The sequence below is a fragment of the Varanus komodoensis genome, unplaced genomic scaffold, assembly GCF_004798865.1.
Source record: "Varanus komodoensis strain SLA01 unplaced genomic scaffold, ASM479886v1 scaffold1, whole genome shotgun sequence".
NCBI lineage: Eukaryota > Metazoa > Chordata > Lepidosauria > Squamata > Varanidae > Varanus > Varanus komodoensis.
The window spans coordinates 122,231,008-122,248,663 of record NW_025335268.1 but is presented as its reverse complement, the minus strand read 5'-3'; the positions used below and the strand labels follow the sequence as shown (position 1 = coordinate 122,248,663).

Genomic DNA, 17,656 nt, shown 5'->3' with positions numbered 1-17,656 from the left:
CACTACAGTGAGATTTAAAAACGGGAAAGGATACCTAGTTTTTGAGGATGTTCTGCCCACTGAGTGGAGCATAAAACCCACTAAGCAATATACTGAAATACCCAATATTTTTAAAATAAGGATTGAATCTATATGTAATCCATATGGAACTGATAGCAGTCAATGGCAGAACAATAATTTCATAAGGGGTTTGCTCACTACCTGATCCAAGAAATTAAGCACTAATGCATATTATTCAAGGATTAGGCTATCCAATAAGGCAGAGAAATCTCAAGAGATAGGTTCCTAGCAAGGAAGACATGACCCTGCAATTGAGCCATGATATCATGAAATTTTGCCAAAATTCCCAGAATCAGATTCACAGGTGACAGATTACCATATCAAGTAGATTTGTGGAAAGCTAAGTCTCATTTACTCCAACATCTACTTCTCAGGTTCTGCTACCATTACTGATTACCTTCCATCGCTCAGGATAACCAGAGATGCATTTTGGAGCAACACTTCTTGCCAGACAAATCTGTACCTTAAGTGTGCCATGACTGGAAGGCTTTCTTTCACTCCTGAAATAACTTTCCCATGCAAGGCACATTTTATCTCATAGTGTAAGAGTCTAGCTACTTCTGATCTCATCACAGACAAATATTTTGTGCTTTAAAGTAATTAGCTTACACAGTGGAAAGTGAAAAGTACACAAGTGTAGGCAAAGAGATAAATACACTTTAAAAACGTTCTTAAACTAACTCTGAGTGTTTATGTATTGAAATATTTGTACCTTCTTTTCAAGCCCTAGAGGGGTTTTTAAGGTAGCAAGCAAGCATAATTTTAAAAAATACATAAAAAAACAAATGTAAACAAAAATAAAAATAAAGCAACGTGAATATTTACAGCAGTCAAAAATAAACAAGATGTTGAAGAAACCAATTTCATACCTTTCAATAATTCAATAAACACCTTTCTTCAGGAAGTATTCTGAGCAATGTCTGAACCTGTCACTGAAAACGTAACAAAAAGGCTAGACAAACCAGCCTTAGGAACTTCAAAGTTCAGGCCCCTACCAAGAATGCTTCCTTGAGTGCTTGCTCACCACACCTCAGATCAAGGTGGGGCACAGAACAGGGCCTCCCCTGATGATCAACATATGCAAGAAGTGATCCATTTTTGAGTAGCTGAATTTTCTGGGTATTTTCCTAATGCAGGCCCATGTAGAATAGCCTAAACTGGAAACTGCACTAAGACCAGCCTTCTCTAAAAAAAGGTATGGCTGGCACACCAGCCTGAGCTATGCAAACATACTCCTAGCCAGATCCAGAAAAAATCCCTAGCTGATCTTTTAAGGTGAGTGCAACTCAATCCAAATTTGCTGAACGCTTACTCCTGGATCAGCCATTCTTAATTCTATTCTTAAAAAATTATCAGAACTAAGCTAAAACAATCCAGACATATTCCAGCTAAGGGGTTCAGGAGACCACAGCTGATAGCACATAAAGATATTAGCCATGGTCCAGCAAAAGTAACAGGGATGTATTTCCCATACTATCAACCAAGGCCGCCTCAGTCCTAAACCATCAGAAAGAACCATCTAAATAATCAAAATAATTAGCAAAATCCAAACATCTCCAGAGGTGCAATAATATCACATGCTCTAACACCCACCCAACTTGCTTTCTCTATGGGTTGCATACAATGTTAATCCAATTTAAAATCGCATACATTCTAGTTGGAGTACTCTAAGTGGGACTAACATTGGCTATAATCCTCCAGCTCCTTTAATCAGTCAGGGATCAAGCATAGATGCCAGAGCAGTCATCACTGATTAGTCCCATCTTGCTTCCAGGGTTTTTTCCCCAGAACAATGGTCCATCCTTGTCAGAATGGCTCACTCACTTACAGAACTACAGGCTGATCTCTATGGCCCCACAATCTCCAAGGGGTATCACATTTGGAGTCTTGCCCAAAATAATCAGCTCACGGTCAGAGGTAGTCCAACCCTACCTTTAGGCGTGGGGAGGTTCTGGCAGTGTGGGGTTGCCTGACGGGGACAGCAATACTGGAGTCTGCCCTGAGCGGCTCCAAGATCCAGCTGCCCGGGGCCGGTATCAGTGGTGCATCCTTCTAGGACAGGGAAAGCTCAGCAAATTGCCCGAGCATGTTCGCCCCAGTTACACACCTGTAACTTTTCTACAGGGTTTTCTGTCAGTCATCATTACAAAGAATCCATACTCAGATATGAAAGGGAAGTATTCGTTATTCATAAGGAGGCACACAAGAGCCAGCTGGCTAACGGTCCTCATAAATTGGCATTTCTGCAGCAAGTGCAACATTTCTCAAAGGCTGTGGCAGTCAGGAGGGTAGTGTTTAAATGCAGCCAATACACTTACCTGAAGGAAATTATTATAATGTCATAATCAGAAGTACACTGTCCAGAGCAACTAGCTTTTAATCCTTTGAGTAGTAGACATAAGTTTGAAGTAGTTTTGAGGACTTAGAAGCATCACTGCAGAACTCTTCCCCACACTCCCTTTCTGGGCAGAAAACAGACAAAAATGGGAAAACAGGAGGGCAACAAATTGCAGACAGCATCATGTGGACACACCCCTGCTCCCCTCTGAATATTCAACGAATGAGGGAGGCCCGGTAGCTATATAACAAAGGCCTCATCTGAAAACAGACTGATACTACAGCTGTGCAGAATGCAGGGAGCCCCTTGCCAAACCTCACTGAGTCACATTTCCAGGGCCCCCTTTGGATCCCTATCTCCATGACTCACCTGGCTGAGGTATATTTGAAACTTCCCACACAAGCAAACAAAGAAGGGAATGGGGGTAGGTTTCTCCTGGCCACTGGCCGTTGGGGGAAACCGGAGGGCATAAAAACGTCACTGATGGTTAATGCCCATTCACAGGACCTCACCTCTGTGAACCACGGATATTTCAGAACATGTTAGAGAGGGCCCTTTGTATTTACATAGCGGTACAGGAATATGCAAGTACTAGGGATGCAATATGGGCAGCTTGGCAGCAGGGGGCTCAGCCCCAAGTGTCTTAAAATTAGTAGTCTTACTACTTATGAGGCTTTAACGGAGCTCAAGTGTCCAAGCTCCGTTCTCAAGCTCCAAGAGTCTTAAAATTAGTAGTCTTACTAGGTTTTAACGGAGCTGTACTTGGGGGTGCCTGTAGTAAGAGCGGGGGCCTTTCCGAGTATCTTAAGAACGCGATCACTTCCTACTCAGAAGCCCCACTGAGTTACCCCAAATTCAGAGAGGCTTACTCCCAGGTACAAAGGAGTACCGCCTTCGTTTAAGAAAAGCGCAAGTAAGAACATTCCCATTACATGCTTTTTGCATCGCTCTCAAACAAAGGCATACAAGCCCTCTATTTCGCCTTATTCTGGCCGACTACTGCCACTCCCCCTCGTACCCATTCACATTTTTGTGGAAAGTATCATATTTAGCGTCCGCACATGGCCGTCGTGAAAATTTCGTTCATCAACCCCTCCCCCGGCCCGGTTCTTTTACACTATCTGTAAAGCGGCGGCTGGCTGTAATCCGCGAAAGGCAGCATTCTGCACATGCTTAAGGGAGCGGTTTTCTCAACTGCTGTCGCTTTACCGAAAGCAAAATCTTAAAACCAGCCTTGCCCTCGGTTAAACCTTTGGCCGCGCCCCTTCAGACAGCGAACGCCCCACGGCTTTCTTCCTCGTCTCCCACTTCCTTCTTTTTTCCTCCCACCGCCCCACATCTGACCGAGCGCACCCTCCGCCGTTTTCCTTGATCGCGGCGGCGGCGGCGGCGGCGGCGGGAGGGGGCGAGATCCCGACGCCCCTCCTTCCACATCCTTCCCCGCCTCCTGCGCCGAGCGGCTCGAGGCTCGCTGGCGGCGAGTGCCCCACCGACAGTCCCGCTACTGCACCGGGGCGGGCTGGATGGCAGGGAGCGCTGCTGCGTAGCCAGCTTCCCGCGTCTGTTGCTGCCGCCGCCGCCGCCGCCGCCGCCTCTCCCCAGGCAGGAAGAGACAGAGGCGGAGAGAGAGAGAGAGAGACGGCGCGGCCGTAGGAGCTCGGCATGCCCTCACTCGCCCCAGGCGGCCTCGGAGCCTCGTGCTCTTAGCCGAGCCGCAGCCTCGTCTTGACTCTGGACCCACGCCGGTGCTCCATGGTGGTTGAGGGGCAGCGCTCTGCTGCGGCGCGGGGAGGCGGCGGAGGAAGAAGAGGAGGAGGAGGAGGAGGGGACGGAGGGGGGTATGGCCGCCCAGGGAGACAGCTGCAGCGTCAAGGTGGCGGTGAGGTGAGATCCGGGAATCGCTTTTCATGGTGTGGGGAGGCGTCGGGGGCCAGGATTGTGTTTGCAGGTGAACGCAAAGGGCAGGCAGACAAAGGGATTTATTTCCGTTGCGCCTGTGCAGGCTCGGTCCATTCATTGAGATCTGTCGTGACCGGGGGAGGGGGGCGGCGGCGGCGGCGGAGGTCTGCAGTGGGTTTGGCTGGCTGGGGTGTTTGCAGCGATGCAAGGCTCTTGCGGGGTGCCGTGGGCATTTGGGAAGGGGAGGGGCTGCTTGGCTCTTCGGCCCTTGCAGTTGCAGACCCGCGTTTCGTTTTATGTGGCAACGTCGAATAGCTTTCCTTGGGGAGAGGCGTGTGTCCCCGTCCGCACGCAGGGGCGTGTGAGCTCTATTGCTTCTGCTAGAGATTGTATGCCTGTGACTCTCGCTCCTCTCCTCGCCACACAGACACACGCAGCGAGTATCAGTGGTATTCCTCTTTGTCCCTGCTGCAGGGGGTCACACACAGTACCTCCACTGTCCAGCTGCTGGACCGGCCTGCCTGTGTGTTTGTGCACATGTGACTAGTCACCTCTATGTATTGGTCACTGCCAGTCCAACCACCCCTTTCTCTCCCATCACACAGCCTCCCCCCCCCCCCATAGCCTGCCCCATGAGTTAAAGCCAAAATCCTTCCACAGGAAAATCCTTGTGTATTATTTTCCATAGGAGTCCATTTTGGGCTACTTCTGTAGGTACAGACAAGGTGGGGGTGCCCTTATTATCTGTCTGCCTATCTCGAAAAAAATGTAGGGCTGTTCCCTTTTTCTACATCTCGCAGCAACTGAAGCTGAAGAAACAAGGAAATCCTGCATTTCACGCATTTGCTCTGTGTTTTTCTGCCTTTCCTTTCACTTGTGTATGTACGAGTGCATGTGCACCACGTCTGTCTGTTATTGATATTTCTGATAAATGCACTGCTAAATCCATATGAGCTAGCAGATTACTTCCCCTTGTTTGGCACTTTTCTCCCTCCAACAATTCTGTTTTCTTTGGCTGGCAGTTCATTTTTCCTATACCATGTTTGTGTTTTAATCTGCCCTATGCAGGTGCCTGATATCCTTTGAACATCATCCTGTCATTTAGGGTGGGGTTGGGGGCAAATCTGTCTAGGCACTATGGCAAAGCTGCTTCATACCCATTTCTCCATCATCACCACTCTCTGTTTCTTGCCAAATGCTTTAGCTCTCTGATCGTTTTGTATGTTTGCAGGTAACGTCAAGTGTAAATACACTGCAGGTGCAATGTTCTTTTTGCCATTGCCTGAAGCCAGACAATTGTTCTGTGTTGCAGGGAAGGGTGGTGTTGGTGCTGAAGCACATTCTCCATGGTTCCTTGAATTTGCATTGATTAGTCATTGATGTAAGCAAACCCTTTGTGTGTGTGTGTGTGTGTGTGTGAGTGATTGAACAATTTTAATAAATATCTGCAAAGTGTGCCTAGTACTAACTGTGAACTCTGTGCAGGGAGAGTTGGCTTTCTTTGGTGCTGCCTTGCAATCTCATGGCAGTCCGCCTGTCATCCTGTGAGGTTACATAGCTTTGTTGAACAGGAATTGGGGAGCAGAGGAAGGCTTTGTCCAAAAAACACTAAGCTAGTGCTGAGACCAGGGACTGCCATTTTGGCAACACTTCGCTGCTTGTGGCAGAGTGGGAGGCACGCGCCATGCAAAATACAGCGTGATAGCAGTCATGTTGGATCCAGGTGAGATGCTGCTGCAAAAGTCCTCCTCTGGACTTGACACGAGAGCTGTCTAATGCCCCCTCATTTTGTACCTGAGATATCAGGGTGGCTTTAAGAACAAAAGAGGCATGGAAATGTGTAGCTTTGTACTGTTTGCATCATGTGTGGGAGGGTGCTGTTGTGACAAAGAAGCATGTGTGTGTGCAAGGCAAAAGCTGAAACCTCTTGCTGAGAGACCCCTAGTATTTCCCACCTAGCCGGCGTTGTCTAAAGAGCGTTCCACGATTGGCCTGGGAGCTGTGAAAACAGGATGGTTTTCCTGCCTCTCTTTCCTGCTCTCCACCCTTAGGTTGCTTTTGTGTGTCCACTGGCTCTCTGAGAGGCCTGGAAGTCAGGTGTAAAAGGCAAGAGAAAAGGCAGAAGGGAAAATAGTTTACAAACCCTGCTCTCTACCAAATCTGTGTTTTTCTGTAGGAGATTGGCCTGCTACAGGAGATTTTCACAGGTTGGGCCGATCAATCTGAATACGTATGTGTAAAATAACGAAACCAAGTTGGACCTCCAGTCCACCAGTTGTAGTGCTGAAAAATGAGTCCTCCTTTCCCTTTTCAGGGCAGTAGGGGATTGGACAACCTTTATTCTGTCCAAAGCCACTTTCACTTGGGGTAATCTCTCAGGGGCTGAAGCCACTGGTAGTGGAATCGGAGCCAAAAGTCACCAGGTCACACCATCTCTCTTCCTCTGCCACCCCTTTTCTCTTGCTTGCTCTCCTTACCAGCCCCTGCTCTCTCTCAGCACAGCATAGGAGGTGGCACAAACAGGGCAGAGAATGACATTATTTCTCTAGATATGCCTCCTCTTGGGAGGCCTTACTTATCAGCGTTGTTTGCATTTCCATCACATAAGGTCAGAATCTGGTCTTTAGGTTTTTAAAAATCCAGGTTTCTAGACCTTATGCTTCAATGAGCGCCTTAAACTTGTGTATTCTCAATTCAGGTAGGACAGAGCAGAATTTCCTCAGCTTCAGTTTCTCTTTCTTTCTCCTAAATTAAGCAGATATATGCAGGCTTGCTTAATTTGCATAACTGGGAGAGATTTTTTGACACAATCTATAATTTGACACAGGGGAGATAACTGAGAAAGAGGCAAGGGAAAAATGTATATTATATCAGTTATGTGTGCTTAGTTACAGCAGAGTATGGGGATTACTGAGTAGGGTCATGCCAAAAGCTTCATTAAGTTTTGTTTTAGCAAACTTTGTTCATGGTATGATAAGAGGTGGGCTGAGGTGAAATGAGGAAGCTAGCCAAAGAGAAGAGGTGTGAATTTGACGTGTTATAAAAAAAAGCAAAGCAGAGGATGTCTGTTTGTGTCTTTGACTGCTGCTCCCCACCCCCCGCCCATACTTTCTGGTTTTGTGTGCACAATTCTACTGTCAATATGCATGGCTCTCACCAGGATGGTAGCCGGAACGCATGCTCTCTAGCAGAAACTGCTTTTTCTTCTGCACTGTTGGCCATATTAGAAGCTAAAAGGAATGGCAGAGTAATGGGAAGGTGTTCATTTTAAGGGCAACTTGAGACTGCATCTTAGCCAAGCAATGTAGAAAATGCAACCATTTCTACCTCTTTCTGCCCCTCCAGGCCTTCTATTGGGATTGGTTGTAGAAAGGCCTAGTTCTCGATGTTCTAACAGTGTGTATAGATAGACAGATTTTTGTTGTGTCAGAGGAGGAGACAGTAGAAATAGTTCATGCTTGTTCTCCTAGTATCACTGAAAAATTTGGAAGAAAAGAATGGCTTGGATCATGACATATTCTGTAGTTTTAAAATTTTGTTACGGTCCCTCCTGTATTTGCAGTCTGGCCCCAATTTTTCCTGAAGCTCTTTGGTTTTGTTCCTTACTTTATTGGGAAAGTGAATTCAAGATCTCTGGCATCTTTTACTCCCTTGATAAAGCAGTAATAAATATATACAGTGTACTCCCATGACTGAGAATGAAGTCTTGATGCAATTTGACTAATGTTATCCATTGAATCCATTGGTTAGCTCTGATAACTTCCAAACGGCATTCAAGCAATCTGATGTAAGGAGTCCTGGGTTGAATGCTCACTGGCTTGCTTAAGTAAGGTAATGGAGCTACAAATATTTCTGAATGATTCTGAGAAACTTAGCCTGAAACTGCACAATCACGGAGTTGAATGTTAGTGATAAGTGGAAGGCTGAGTGAAAAGAAGAAAAGAATCCACTAGAAGAAAACAATCCACCCATGCTACCTTGGATGGATCGCTCTTCCTACCCATTCATTTATGTATGGGACTGTTGGGTCCCCATCGTCTTGTTCAGAGAAAACTGCACAAAGGTCTGGAAATCACCAAATAATTGGGGGTTGGGTGAGGCTGGGGAAGAGAGTGTAATAATTTAAGAATCTTGAAGTGGGACCCCAGGCTGAGACTCCCTCTGATCTAAAGGAAAGATTTGTCTGCATCCCACAGCAGCCCAGGGAAGGTTCTGAAAACCACAACCCTGTTGCTGAGAACTCCATCCAGGACCTGTAATGTTTAGAGCAACTTATTCCTTGAGCTGCTCTCTCCACCAGCACACAGAGAGTGGCCACTTTCTAGACTTTTCTGTGGAGCTGAGGAAACTCTTTGTATAAATGTTGGGAATAATCTCTGGTAGGCTACCATAGAAATTAGAGTTAGGTTGGTGAGACCTTTCTGCAGGCACGCTCTTTTCAGTGGGTTCCCAGGTTATTGTAACCAAGTCATATGCTCTCATCAGAAGTGTTCATCTTCATCCCACTCTGTATTCTTGACCATTGACAAGTATTGCAATATAAAAGGAAGGGGACCAAACAGCCATCCCATTGGTGCTGATTTAACATGTAAAGGCTTGCCAGCATGCGGGCAGAAGCAACTTTTTGAGTCATCTGGCTAGTTCCCCTCCCATTGGTCCCTGTGATGGGGTGGCAGATCTTGCTTGCAACATCACGACAAAACAAATGGAGTTAATGGAAGGAGGATTCCCACACTGTGTTGTAGCATAAAGGGTACCCTGCCATTCTTCTCCTTTATTTTTGCTTGATCACCCCTCTGTTTTGGCAGTGCCTTCTTTACTTAATGTCATCAGCACATTTTGTCAACAATTTTTTGCTTACTACCCGAAAGTTACTAAGAAAAACACTGAATTAAAACAGGGTTCTAGATTGATCCTTGAGAAAATTCCATCGTTAACTTTGCAATGTGAAGATTTTCCTTTTAACAAAACCCTTTCTCAGTTTTCCTGTAATAACCAACTTCCTTATCCATCTTAGTATACACAGATCTCACTCAGTGTCATTAAAAACTGCCTACGCTTTACTGCTACTAATGCTTTACTGCATTTCTCTTGCCTAGAAAACCAATTATCTTCTCAGAATGATATCAAATTAGTCAGGCACAAGCCTGCAAAACATGCACCCCTGCCTGAGCTCTATTGGCCCCTCCATTCATGAATCATGATTGATAAATATCCTGCAGTGATATACGGTCAATGTCTGGCACAATTTACCTGCAGTGAGTCTATGCTCCCTTGCATTTTATGAGCTATTTTCTTCCACATCTGTAATTATCCTTGTTCAACTTGGTGGCTTCCAGATATTTTGGATCACAACTCCCAGAATTCTTGACCATAGGCTATGCTGGTATGGCTGATGCAGCTTGAAATCCTACGCATTGGAAGGGCATGCATTTGGGGGAGGCTTGCTTTACTGCTTTTACAAGTCTCTGAAGTTAAGCAGAATATGTCAGATGATCAGAAGTTAAGGCTGTTAAAACTAGGCTGCACTTTGCCATGGTGACAAGTTTGTGCAACCACAGCTGAGCCAGTTGAGAGCACAGGACTGGGACTCAGGCAATCTGGGTTTGTTCCCTGCTAGGCCATGGAGACAACTGGGTAACTTTGGGCCTGTCACAGACATTCAGCCCAATCTACCTCACCAGGAATGTGGTGATAATATTGAGAGCAAGAGGAAGAGAATAATGTAAGCCACTTGAAGTTTGTTGTAAGAAAAAAGTGGGTTATAAATCTAATAAATAAACAATACACTCTATGCCAGGTGTACAAGGTTTCCTTTTTATAATTTGTGCAGTCAGCTTCCTTTCTGTCTCTCCCTGCTTTCAAAAACAGAAGGGCTTGCCTTACCAGCAGATTTGTTTATCCAGATGTCTCTTTAACTTTAATCTTTTTCACATGATTTGCTTTTAAAACTCCAGACCTGATTTCAGTTTATAATGCCAACTTGCAAGCTCAAAGAGAAATGGATGCAGAAAATGCAGAGGCAATCCCTTTAAAAGCAAGAGAAGGCAGGGCTTTCCTGTCCCTGTTTGATTGTTCTTTAAGAAGCAGGAATGTTCCAAAGAAGCATTTTTCTGCAATGTTCTACATATTCTTTCTTCATAATTGCAGGAGAGATGGTGGTTTTTATGCATTTCTTCATTGTTGTCGAGTGTAACATTGCTTAGGATATGATATTTCAAACGAAGGAAGTGACACATGTTCAGGATTTTTGGGGAGGTTTACTTCTCTGCTTGTAATGCTATATCATTGATTGTCAAACCTATGCAGCTTCAGTTTGTTTCCAGTGGAAAAAACTGTCTAAATCTCCCAATGGAACCGATTCTTCTGATGAATGAAAAAATTGCACGTGGGCAGCTAGATTTTTTGTCCCCTTAAACTGTCAGAGATATTTGCACAATTTTAAAGACAGGAAAGCAAATGTAGTGGAAATTGGCACAAATTTAGAAGTTTATCATTCAAAGGAAAATTTTGTACAACATAAATGTTCTGAAAAGGATCCATAAAAAGGAGTGGGGGCAGTATTTCCTCTTTTTGGATTTGCTGAAAACTTAGGGAAGTATTAAATGGAAGTAGGATATTGACAGATGTCAGTTCAACACTTAAAGGCGAGAGGGTTATCTTGCTGAGTGGGAGACAGTGTCCCCCACTTTTTGGTACCTAATTTTGTTTCTTCCCTCCTTTTCTTCTCCCTTAGTATAGTATTACTTTTCCCCCAGTCCTCAGCAAGTATGTATACATTTTCTTATATCTAGTCTTGCATGTCAATTTTCTTGTGCGTTATCCATTTCCCTCCGAGACCTGAAACTTAAAATGATGTGGATAGCACACAACTACACATATTGGACACTGGTGAAGTATGGCAAGAAAAACTGTGAAGTCATTTTTACTGAAAAAAAGTACATTGGTGAACAAGTGATGGTCCCCTCCAAAATGCTGTTTGGACACTAGTAGAGGAACAGTTACTGTTAAGAGAGGCTGGAAATGGCACAGACAAGATCTTGGAGGGGAACAGAATGTTTAATGCTCTTCCCAAGTAGCTTTGTAGCAGTTCCCATCAATTCATCATAAAATTGCTCTTCTGGGTTCAGATGATATGACAACCCATCATGTTTATGATAACTCCAAGAATAAACCTTGAGTTGTCTGAGTGCTACTGTTCTTAAAAGTGAATTAATGCTGTGCAAACAGGTCCAGGTTTGGACAATTCAACAATACAGCATGATGAGCTTCCCACAATGGATTGTCATGTTGTGTGAATCCTGACAATAAGTTGATGTTCTGCCTTCCGGGCACTCAAATCTCTTTCTGTCTCTGAGTCACACACATCAGGCTGGAGTCCGCACCCCCGCTTTACATTTGGAAAGCTAGTGAGCCAGATAACATCCAAATCATCATGCAGATCTGGTGTCTGAATCTTTGGTTTTGTTACAGTTCTTTAATTTAAGCAACCAAGGGCAACTTTAATCACAGTACACAGGTGCTCTATCAGTTGTCAAGAATGCACACATGTATTATTTGTCACTCTTCCTTTTCCAACGCCTGTGAGTGGTGTCGGTCAAAGGCATGAATCTCATTTGCAGGGCTGTTTTTAAGTTGTCATTTGTATGGGAAACAAACTGTAACAATTGGCATAGCATGTGTTACTTGTAGACAGGTACAAAGTGGTCCTGAGATACAGTTCTTAGCTGTCTGTTAGATGATGAAATTTCCCCAACTGCTGTTTGCTCAAAAAGGAAGAATGGGCTAATTCTCTCGAAAGCTGATTTGTTCAAATACATTTGTATGCATTTCATTTGGTTTTAAGTCTGCCTAATGGTCTCTCTGGATCAATCTCGGTGCAATTTCTGATAATACTCAATGTCCACATTGCATTTGGGATCAAATTAATGATGCCTGCTTTGAGTCTGTCATTAAGTCAATTCAGCTTGGTTTGGAAGGTGGGAATAATTTCTGAGTTTAAAAAAAAAGCTTGGGCTCTGGCTATTGTCATAGTAGCTTCGCAGCAGATAAACTGATTATTGTACTTTGTGGGTTTCCTGCTTGTCCCGTGTTCTGGCAAACTCCACCCGCCCGTCCTAGTTCAGGAATTGTCACGCCCACTGTTATGAGCTCAGAGGCTTCAGCGATTGGTTTCCACAAAGTTTCTAGTTTCTTCTGGGCTGTTAGTTTTCTAAGAACAATGGTCAGTCATTCATAATGGCTGGGTTCCACAGGACCTCTGAGAGTGAAAACTTGGATACCTGTAAATCTGATCTATAGCACATACAATCAAAGAAAGTAGAACAATGCTAGGAATTGCCCTGTAGTGACACTTGTACTGGTTTGAGAATGTCAGTATCTGGATCTAGTTTAGAAATATCCAACAGAGGAACTAAATAAAATGGTTATGCAGAGAGGGGTGTTTCAAGAATATTTTTTAAAATGCATCTTAATTTGCCCTTCTTTGAGCATTTCCTGTAGTGTCTGAGAGCTCTTGTCAGTGCTGAGAAGGGTCAGGAAATGGAGCTTGTGAAACTGGGGAAGGAAGTAGATTTCTAGTTTATTTAAACCCTTGCAACCTCCAGACTTCAAGCACTTTTATAAACATTTTTGCTGAAGCATACCTCACTCTTGATATCTTAAAAGATGGGGACTCTTTTGCTGGCATGTGCTTAGTAGCTTTTTCTGTGAAGGGGATGGTATGTTGGAGGAATGAAGTAGCCAACTGTTTCAGAAGTAGCCACTTCAGAGAAAAGCATGATTGGTGATGTTCCTGCATCCCACTAAGCTACTCTCTATATAGCAACAAAGAACAACCCACAGTATACCTAAAAGATGATTGCATATACCATGCTTTATTGTCTCCCTCCTTCCCCTTTAGTTCTCCAGCCATTATCCCAGTGTCATTCATGGCATAACCTGTCTTATCTCTGCTTTCTCATTGTTTCCTGCCATGTTTTTTTTTCCTGGTGCCACAAAGAAATGCAATTGTGGTGGTTGTTTTTCCTGACCCAGAAAATCAGTTCACTGGGTCGCCATCTTTTTTTCCTCCCTTTTTCCTCTCCTCCCCTCTCTCTCTCTCTGTCTCTCCCCCCCCCCCCGCCAAAACCTGCACAGTTGTGCTTATTCTTATTTTGGTCTCTTGCAACTCCACTTGAGCTGCCAGATATGAGAAGGCTTTACTCGTAGACAATAGGCGTGTCTGTTGCAACTGTCAAAGGAAGCAACAAAGAGCCGTAGGAAACAGATTGACAGGGCAAAACAGCAAAGAAGGTGCATCCACAGTAGAGAGTAGACAGGGTCTGTCCCTTGTCAGTGTGGCTCTCCAGGTTTTAAGTGTTGAACTGACAGTTCTCAGTGTCTTCCAAAAAGAGGGAGAGATGACTCCTTTTCAGAACACTTATTGCTATGGTTACTGTGGTTCACTGAAAAGAAAGGGGTGGCAAAACCAGTGATGGGTTGGCATGTCACTTGGCTGTCAGTGAAAGAGCCTCACCGAAAGTGGCACAGGCAAAACTGCAGAGCATCAGGGGTTTGCTGCTCTTTCCAAGCAGGTAACTACCCATTCTCCACAGCCCACAAAGGATTTGGTTTCCTTAAGCTGAGATAGCACAACTCATTGTGGGTCAAATAATTCTTAGAACAAGCCGTAGATTATCAGGGTGACCCACTGGCCCCAAATAAGCCACCCTGCAGAAGCATGCTGGTTTTGGATGACACGAGAATCCATTATGGCTAGGTACCCACAATGGGTTGTAGTGCTGTCATTGCCTCTAAAGGATTGGCTTTGTATGATGCCCTGCCGGTTGTAACCTTGATTAGGTGATATGGATGGTCGATGTGATCTTTCTAAAATTACAAGGATTGCCCCACTGTTGCTCCTTGTTCCCACACTGCCAGTTTTACTCTGATGTCGTTTAAGCAGCAAGCAAGACTATGCAGGCATACTTAGAGGGCAGGGGAGTGGAAAAGTGCTCCTTTCTAAGTAGCTGTCTGATTCTACAGGGTGTGATGGTGGTAGGAGTTGATAAGCTATTATAATGTACATTGATTTATACTTTATGTTCCATCCTGCCTTAACATCCACACGTGCCACTAATAACACAAAGAACTCAAAAGTGTTTTTAAACTTCATTTGTGTGAAAACAGCATTCCCTTAGCATTGGAGTCCAAGTGGAGCAAAGCAGAAGCAAGTTGAGGGGTCACATCCTTGCAAAGCAGTTTGCTTCTGTCAGCTGAATTGAGTTCCTTATCTAATAGTTGGTCTCTGCCAGTGCGTGTCTACTGTGTAACTGAGGATTCTGTATGCAAGCCAGTATCTCAAGAACACTGCAAATTTCTGGATGGCCAGAGCTACCACCTGGGACCCACTTTGGTACCACAGCATCATTGCATCATCAGTGTGGTGTAGCATTCTGAATGAGCCACACAACAAAAGCATCCTTTATGCATTGCACCAGTGGTATGAGAGCTGCATTTTCCATGGCTTCATCCCATGATGCAGCTGCAGTGTCGTGCGCGCGTGTTCTGGCAAACCTCAGGGGCGCACACGAGAGGCTAACCGTTTTGATGGGACTGGCAGCTCAGAATCTGAGAATGAGATGTGTGCAGGGGAAGCTGCTGTTCTGGCCGGAAAGATCGCTCAGACTCTGATAACGAGATGATTGTTGAAATGGACCCAGTTCCAGCTGCAGTCCAAGGCCCTGGGTACCCACCTGTGCCTGCTGGGGGGGGGGGGGGAGATTAGTTCAAGGGCAGCCAAGGGGGCCAGTCAACCTGCCCATCGGAAGGGGGAAGAGCAACAACATCTCAAGGAGGAGATTTAGATTAAGAGATGGGGAGTCTATTTGATGGGGAACTCCTGCATCCTAAGGAGGTAGACCCAACAGTCCATTGTCACAGCCATAGGGTGGTCCAGTTGAGCTCTCTGAAGGAGGAGCACAGGTGCGCCCAGTTCCACAGCACTCCTCCTCCCAGGGACAGATGCAGAAGGATTCATAAGGAGAAGGTCAGAGTGGGTTCAACATACCACTTTTTGTATGCTCAGAGACTTGCATGTAAAATAAAGACGTTTGGCAAAGAAGTGCTAGTGAGACTATAACTACTGAGAGGCAGAGACACAGCTCATGACATATAGCATTGAAGACCCGGCATCATGTGAGTAGAGCCAGGCATGCAGATCTTTCCCATGTAATCACTGGAAATAGAGCTGTGTTGGGCTGCAAAGGGCTACTGCACTTGGCCAGGCCTTTTAAACATTCTTGCAGTGTGTTTGGATACAGCCACGACAAAAATTGTCTCATACACCAGCCTACTGTAACACATTTAGCATCTGCACTTGCAGGTATGTCAGTTCTGCAAATGACAGCTTGAGGAGCATGGCATTCCAGAGTAGTGGTGTATGTTGTAGCCGTTCCTTCTCTGTCGTGGGAATCTTCTCGTCCTCTTGTCTGCAAAGCTATCAGTCAGAAAGCAGAATAAACCCCAAAGTGTAGTATGCAGTGCCCAGGGGATGACGCTGTGTAATACTTATCCCACAGGAAAGGATGTAAACACTTCTATTGGCTAATTATCAGCACAAATGTAACCTTTATTCCCAGGGTTCTTAAGTCATGTCAGTAAGATTTCCGTTGTCATCACTGAATCTGTCAGCGCAGGAAAGGCATGGTGGAAGCTAGCTAGTTTGTGTGCTCTGCTATGGGACTTTCAGACATTAACAGGCACAGCTGATGTTGATGTCAATGGAAGGTAGAGTTGGCAATTGAGTTTCCACTGAGAGAGGATATGTGATGGGACTGCAGCAAGTTTACTGGATGCATAGTACTTTGGAGTGTTTACACCTCCATCAGGCAAGCTTCTCAGACTTGGGATACAAAAGATTCATTTCCTGCATTTACCATCGTAGTTCTACTGATTTCAGTGGGACATACTTCCAAGTAGGGCAGGGAGAAAACATAGTCTGGTCTGCATTTTTCAGTGAACCAACCTAATTTATACGGTTGATTACCTTTAAGATTTTTATCACATGGCCCTTTGGCACCTTAAGGTTGCAGGTTTTGCAGAGTCTGCTTGGCACTACAAGGACACTGCTTAGTCTATGGAGGCTGGGCAATCTGCAGAAGAAAGCAATTGTCAATATCTCAGTATTTCTCAAACTTAAAATACAGTTTTAATCCATAAAATAAAGAGTACTTCTGTTCAGGCTAAAGCAGTTGGTTACTTCATTTATTTATTTATTTATTAAAAGCTTTTCTATCCCGTCTCCTGCAGAACGTCTCAGGACAGCTACCAGATAGCAGAGATACAGTTTGGCTAATTTTGTCTCTGAACTGTTGCTCTTGTTTGGTTGGTAGCATGTATTGCTTAGCTTACTTCAGTGTGAAAGGTGGCCCTGCCTTTGGGAGCCCTAATCACTCTGCTGAGTGGTCCTTTAGATGCCCACCCCAATGTCCTTTCCTAACGCACCACTGCAGGCATTTGTATGTTACCCTCTTGTGTTAATGACCCAGTGGTATTAACTAGCACCACGTTCACAAAGCTGCTGTGATCCACTTTAACTGAATTGTGTGGCCACTCTGTAAATGGGACTATTGGCAGATTTTCAGGAAAAACACGAAGGATGCTGCAGCAGGCTAGCATTATGGGCACGTCTGTGAGCTGTAGCAGCAGGAAGATCGTGAGTCATGTTTGAAGAACACGAGCCCCAGCACCAAGTGATGAGGTCAGGCCCTGCGCTGCCTGTGCTGAGCCTGAGACAGTTCTGCTTTTCTTTGCACTAAATCCTGCCTTGAGGGCTCTGAACACATGAAGCACATAAAGAGTGTGGCGTGTTGACAGTTATAGCAGTTCTTTTCTCTGGATTATTGCTCTTGCTAGCTTTTCTATACAGGAAATACTGTAGAATTATATGAAACTTGAAGCTCTTGTGCTTTTCCGTGAGCAAGATATCCCCTTCAAAGGTTTTGTTAATGATAATTATTTAGATTAGTAAGCTCCTCCACACAAAATGGCCTTCTGTTCCTGGCATTGTGCTAACACATTAGGACATTTAACCCAAACGTTTTAGTGCCCAAGCATTTAATGTCTGGTGTATGTAGGTGTTAATGTGCCAGTTAACTCTGTCTTTATGGACCTATTGAGGAAGTGAAGGACACCTAGCGCAGATATTTAATATTAAGAGGTACATGGGGCCAAAACTACATTTCATATGGAGGTCTATAATTGGTTCTCCCAATTTCTTTTTATTAATTATTATTGCTGGTATTCAGGCATGGGAATTTGCCAGTTTTTGGTTTTTCTATCTGCAGTAAGGGGGAGGCATTGAACCCCTTTTCCAAT

The 17,656-nt window shown here is 44.7% G+C and overlaps 1 protein-coding gene across 3 annotated transcripts in view; it reads left to right on the top strand.

Moving 5' to 3' along the window:
• Positions 1–4,035: 4,035 nt before the first annotated feature.
• The window catches only part of KIF21B (kinesin family member 21B), a 77,265-nt gene continuing 63,644 nt past the window's right edge, over positions 4,036–17,656 (top strand). For all 3 annotated transcript variants that reach the window (XM_044443537.1, XM_044443528.1, XM_044443547.1), the window contains exon 1: positions 4,036–4,282. In XM_044443537.1, coding sequence (XP_044299472.1) covers positions 4,239–4,282 — 44 coding nt within the window. In that variant the 5' untranslated portion in view covers positions 4,036–4,238. The remainder of the gene's footprint in view (positions 4,283–17,656) is intronic.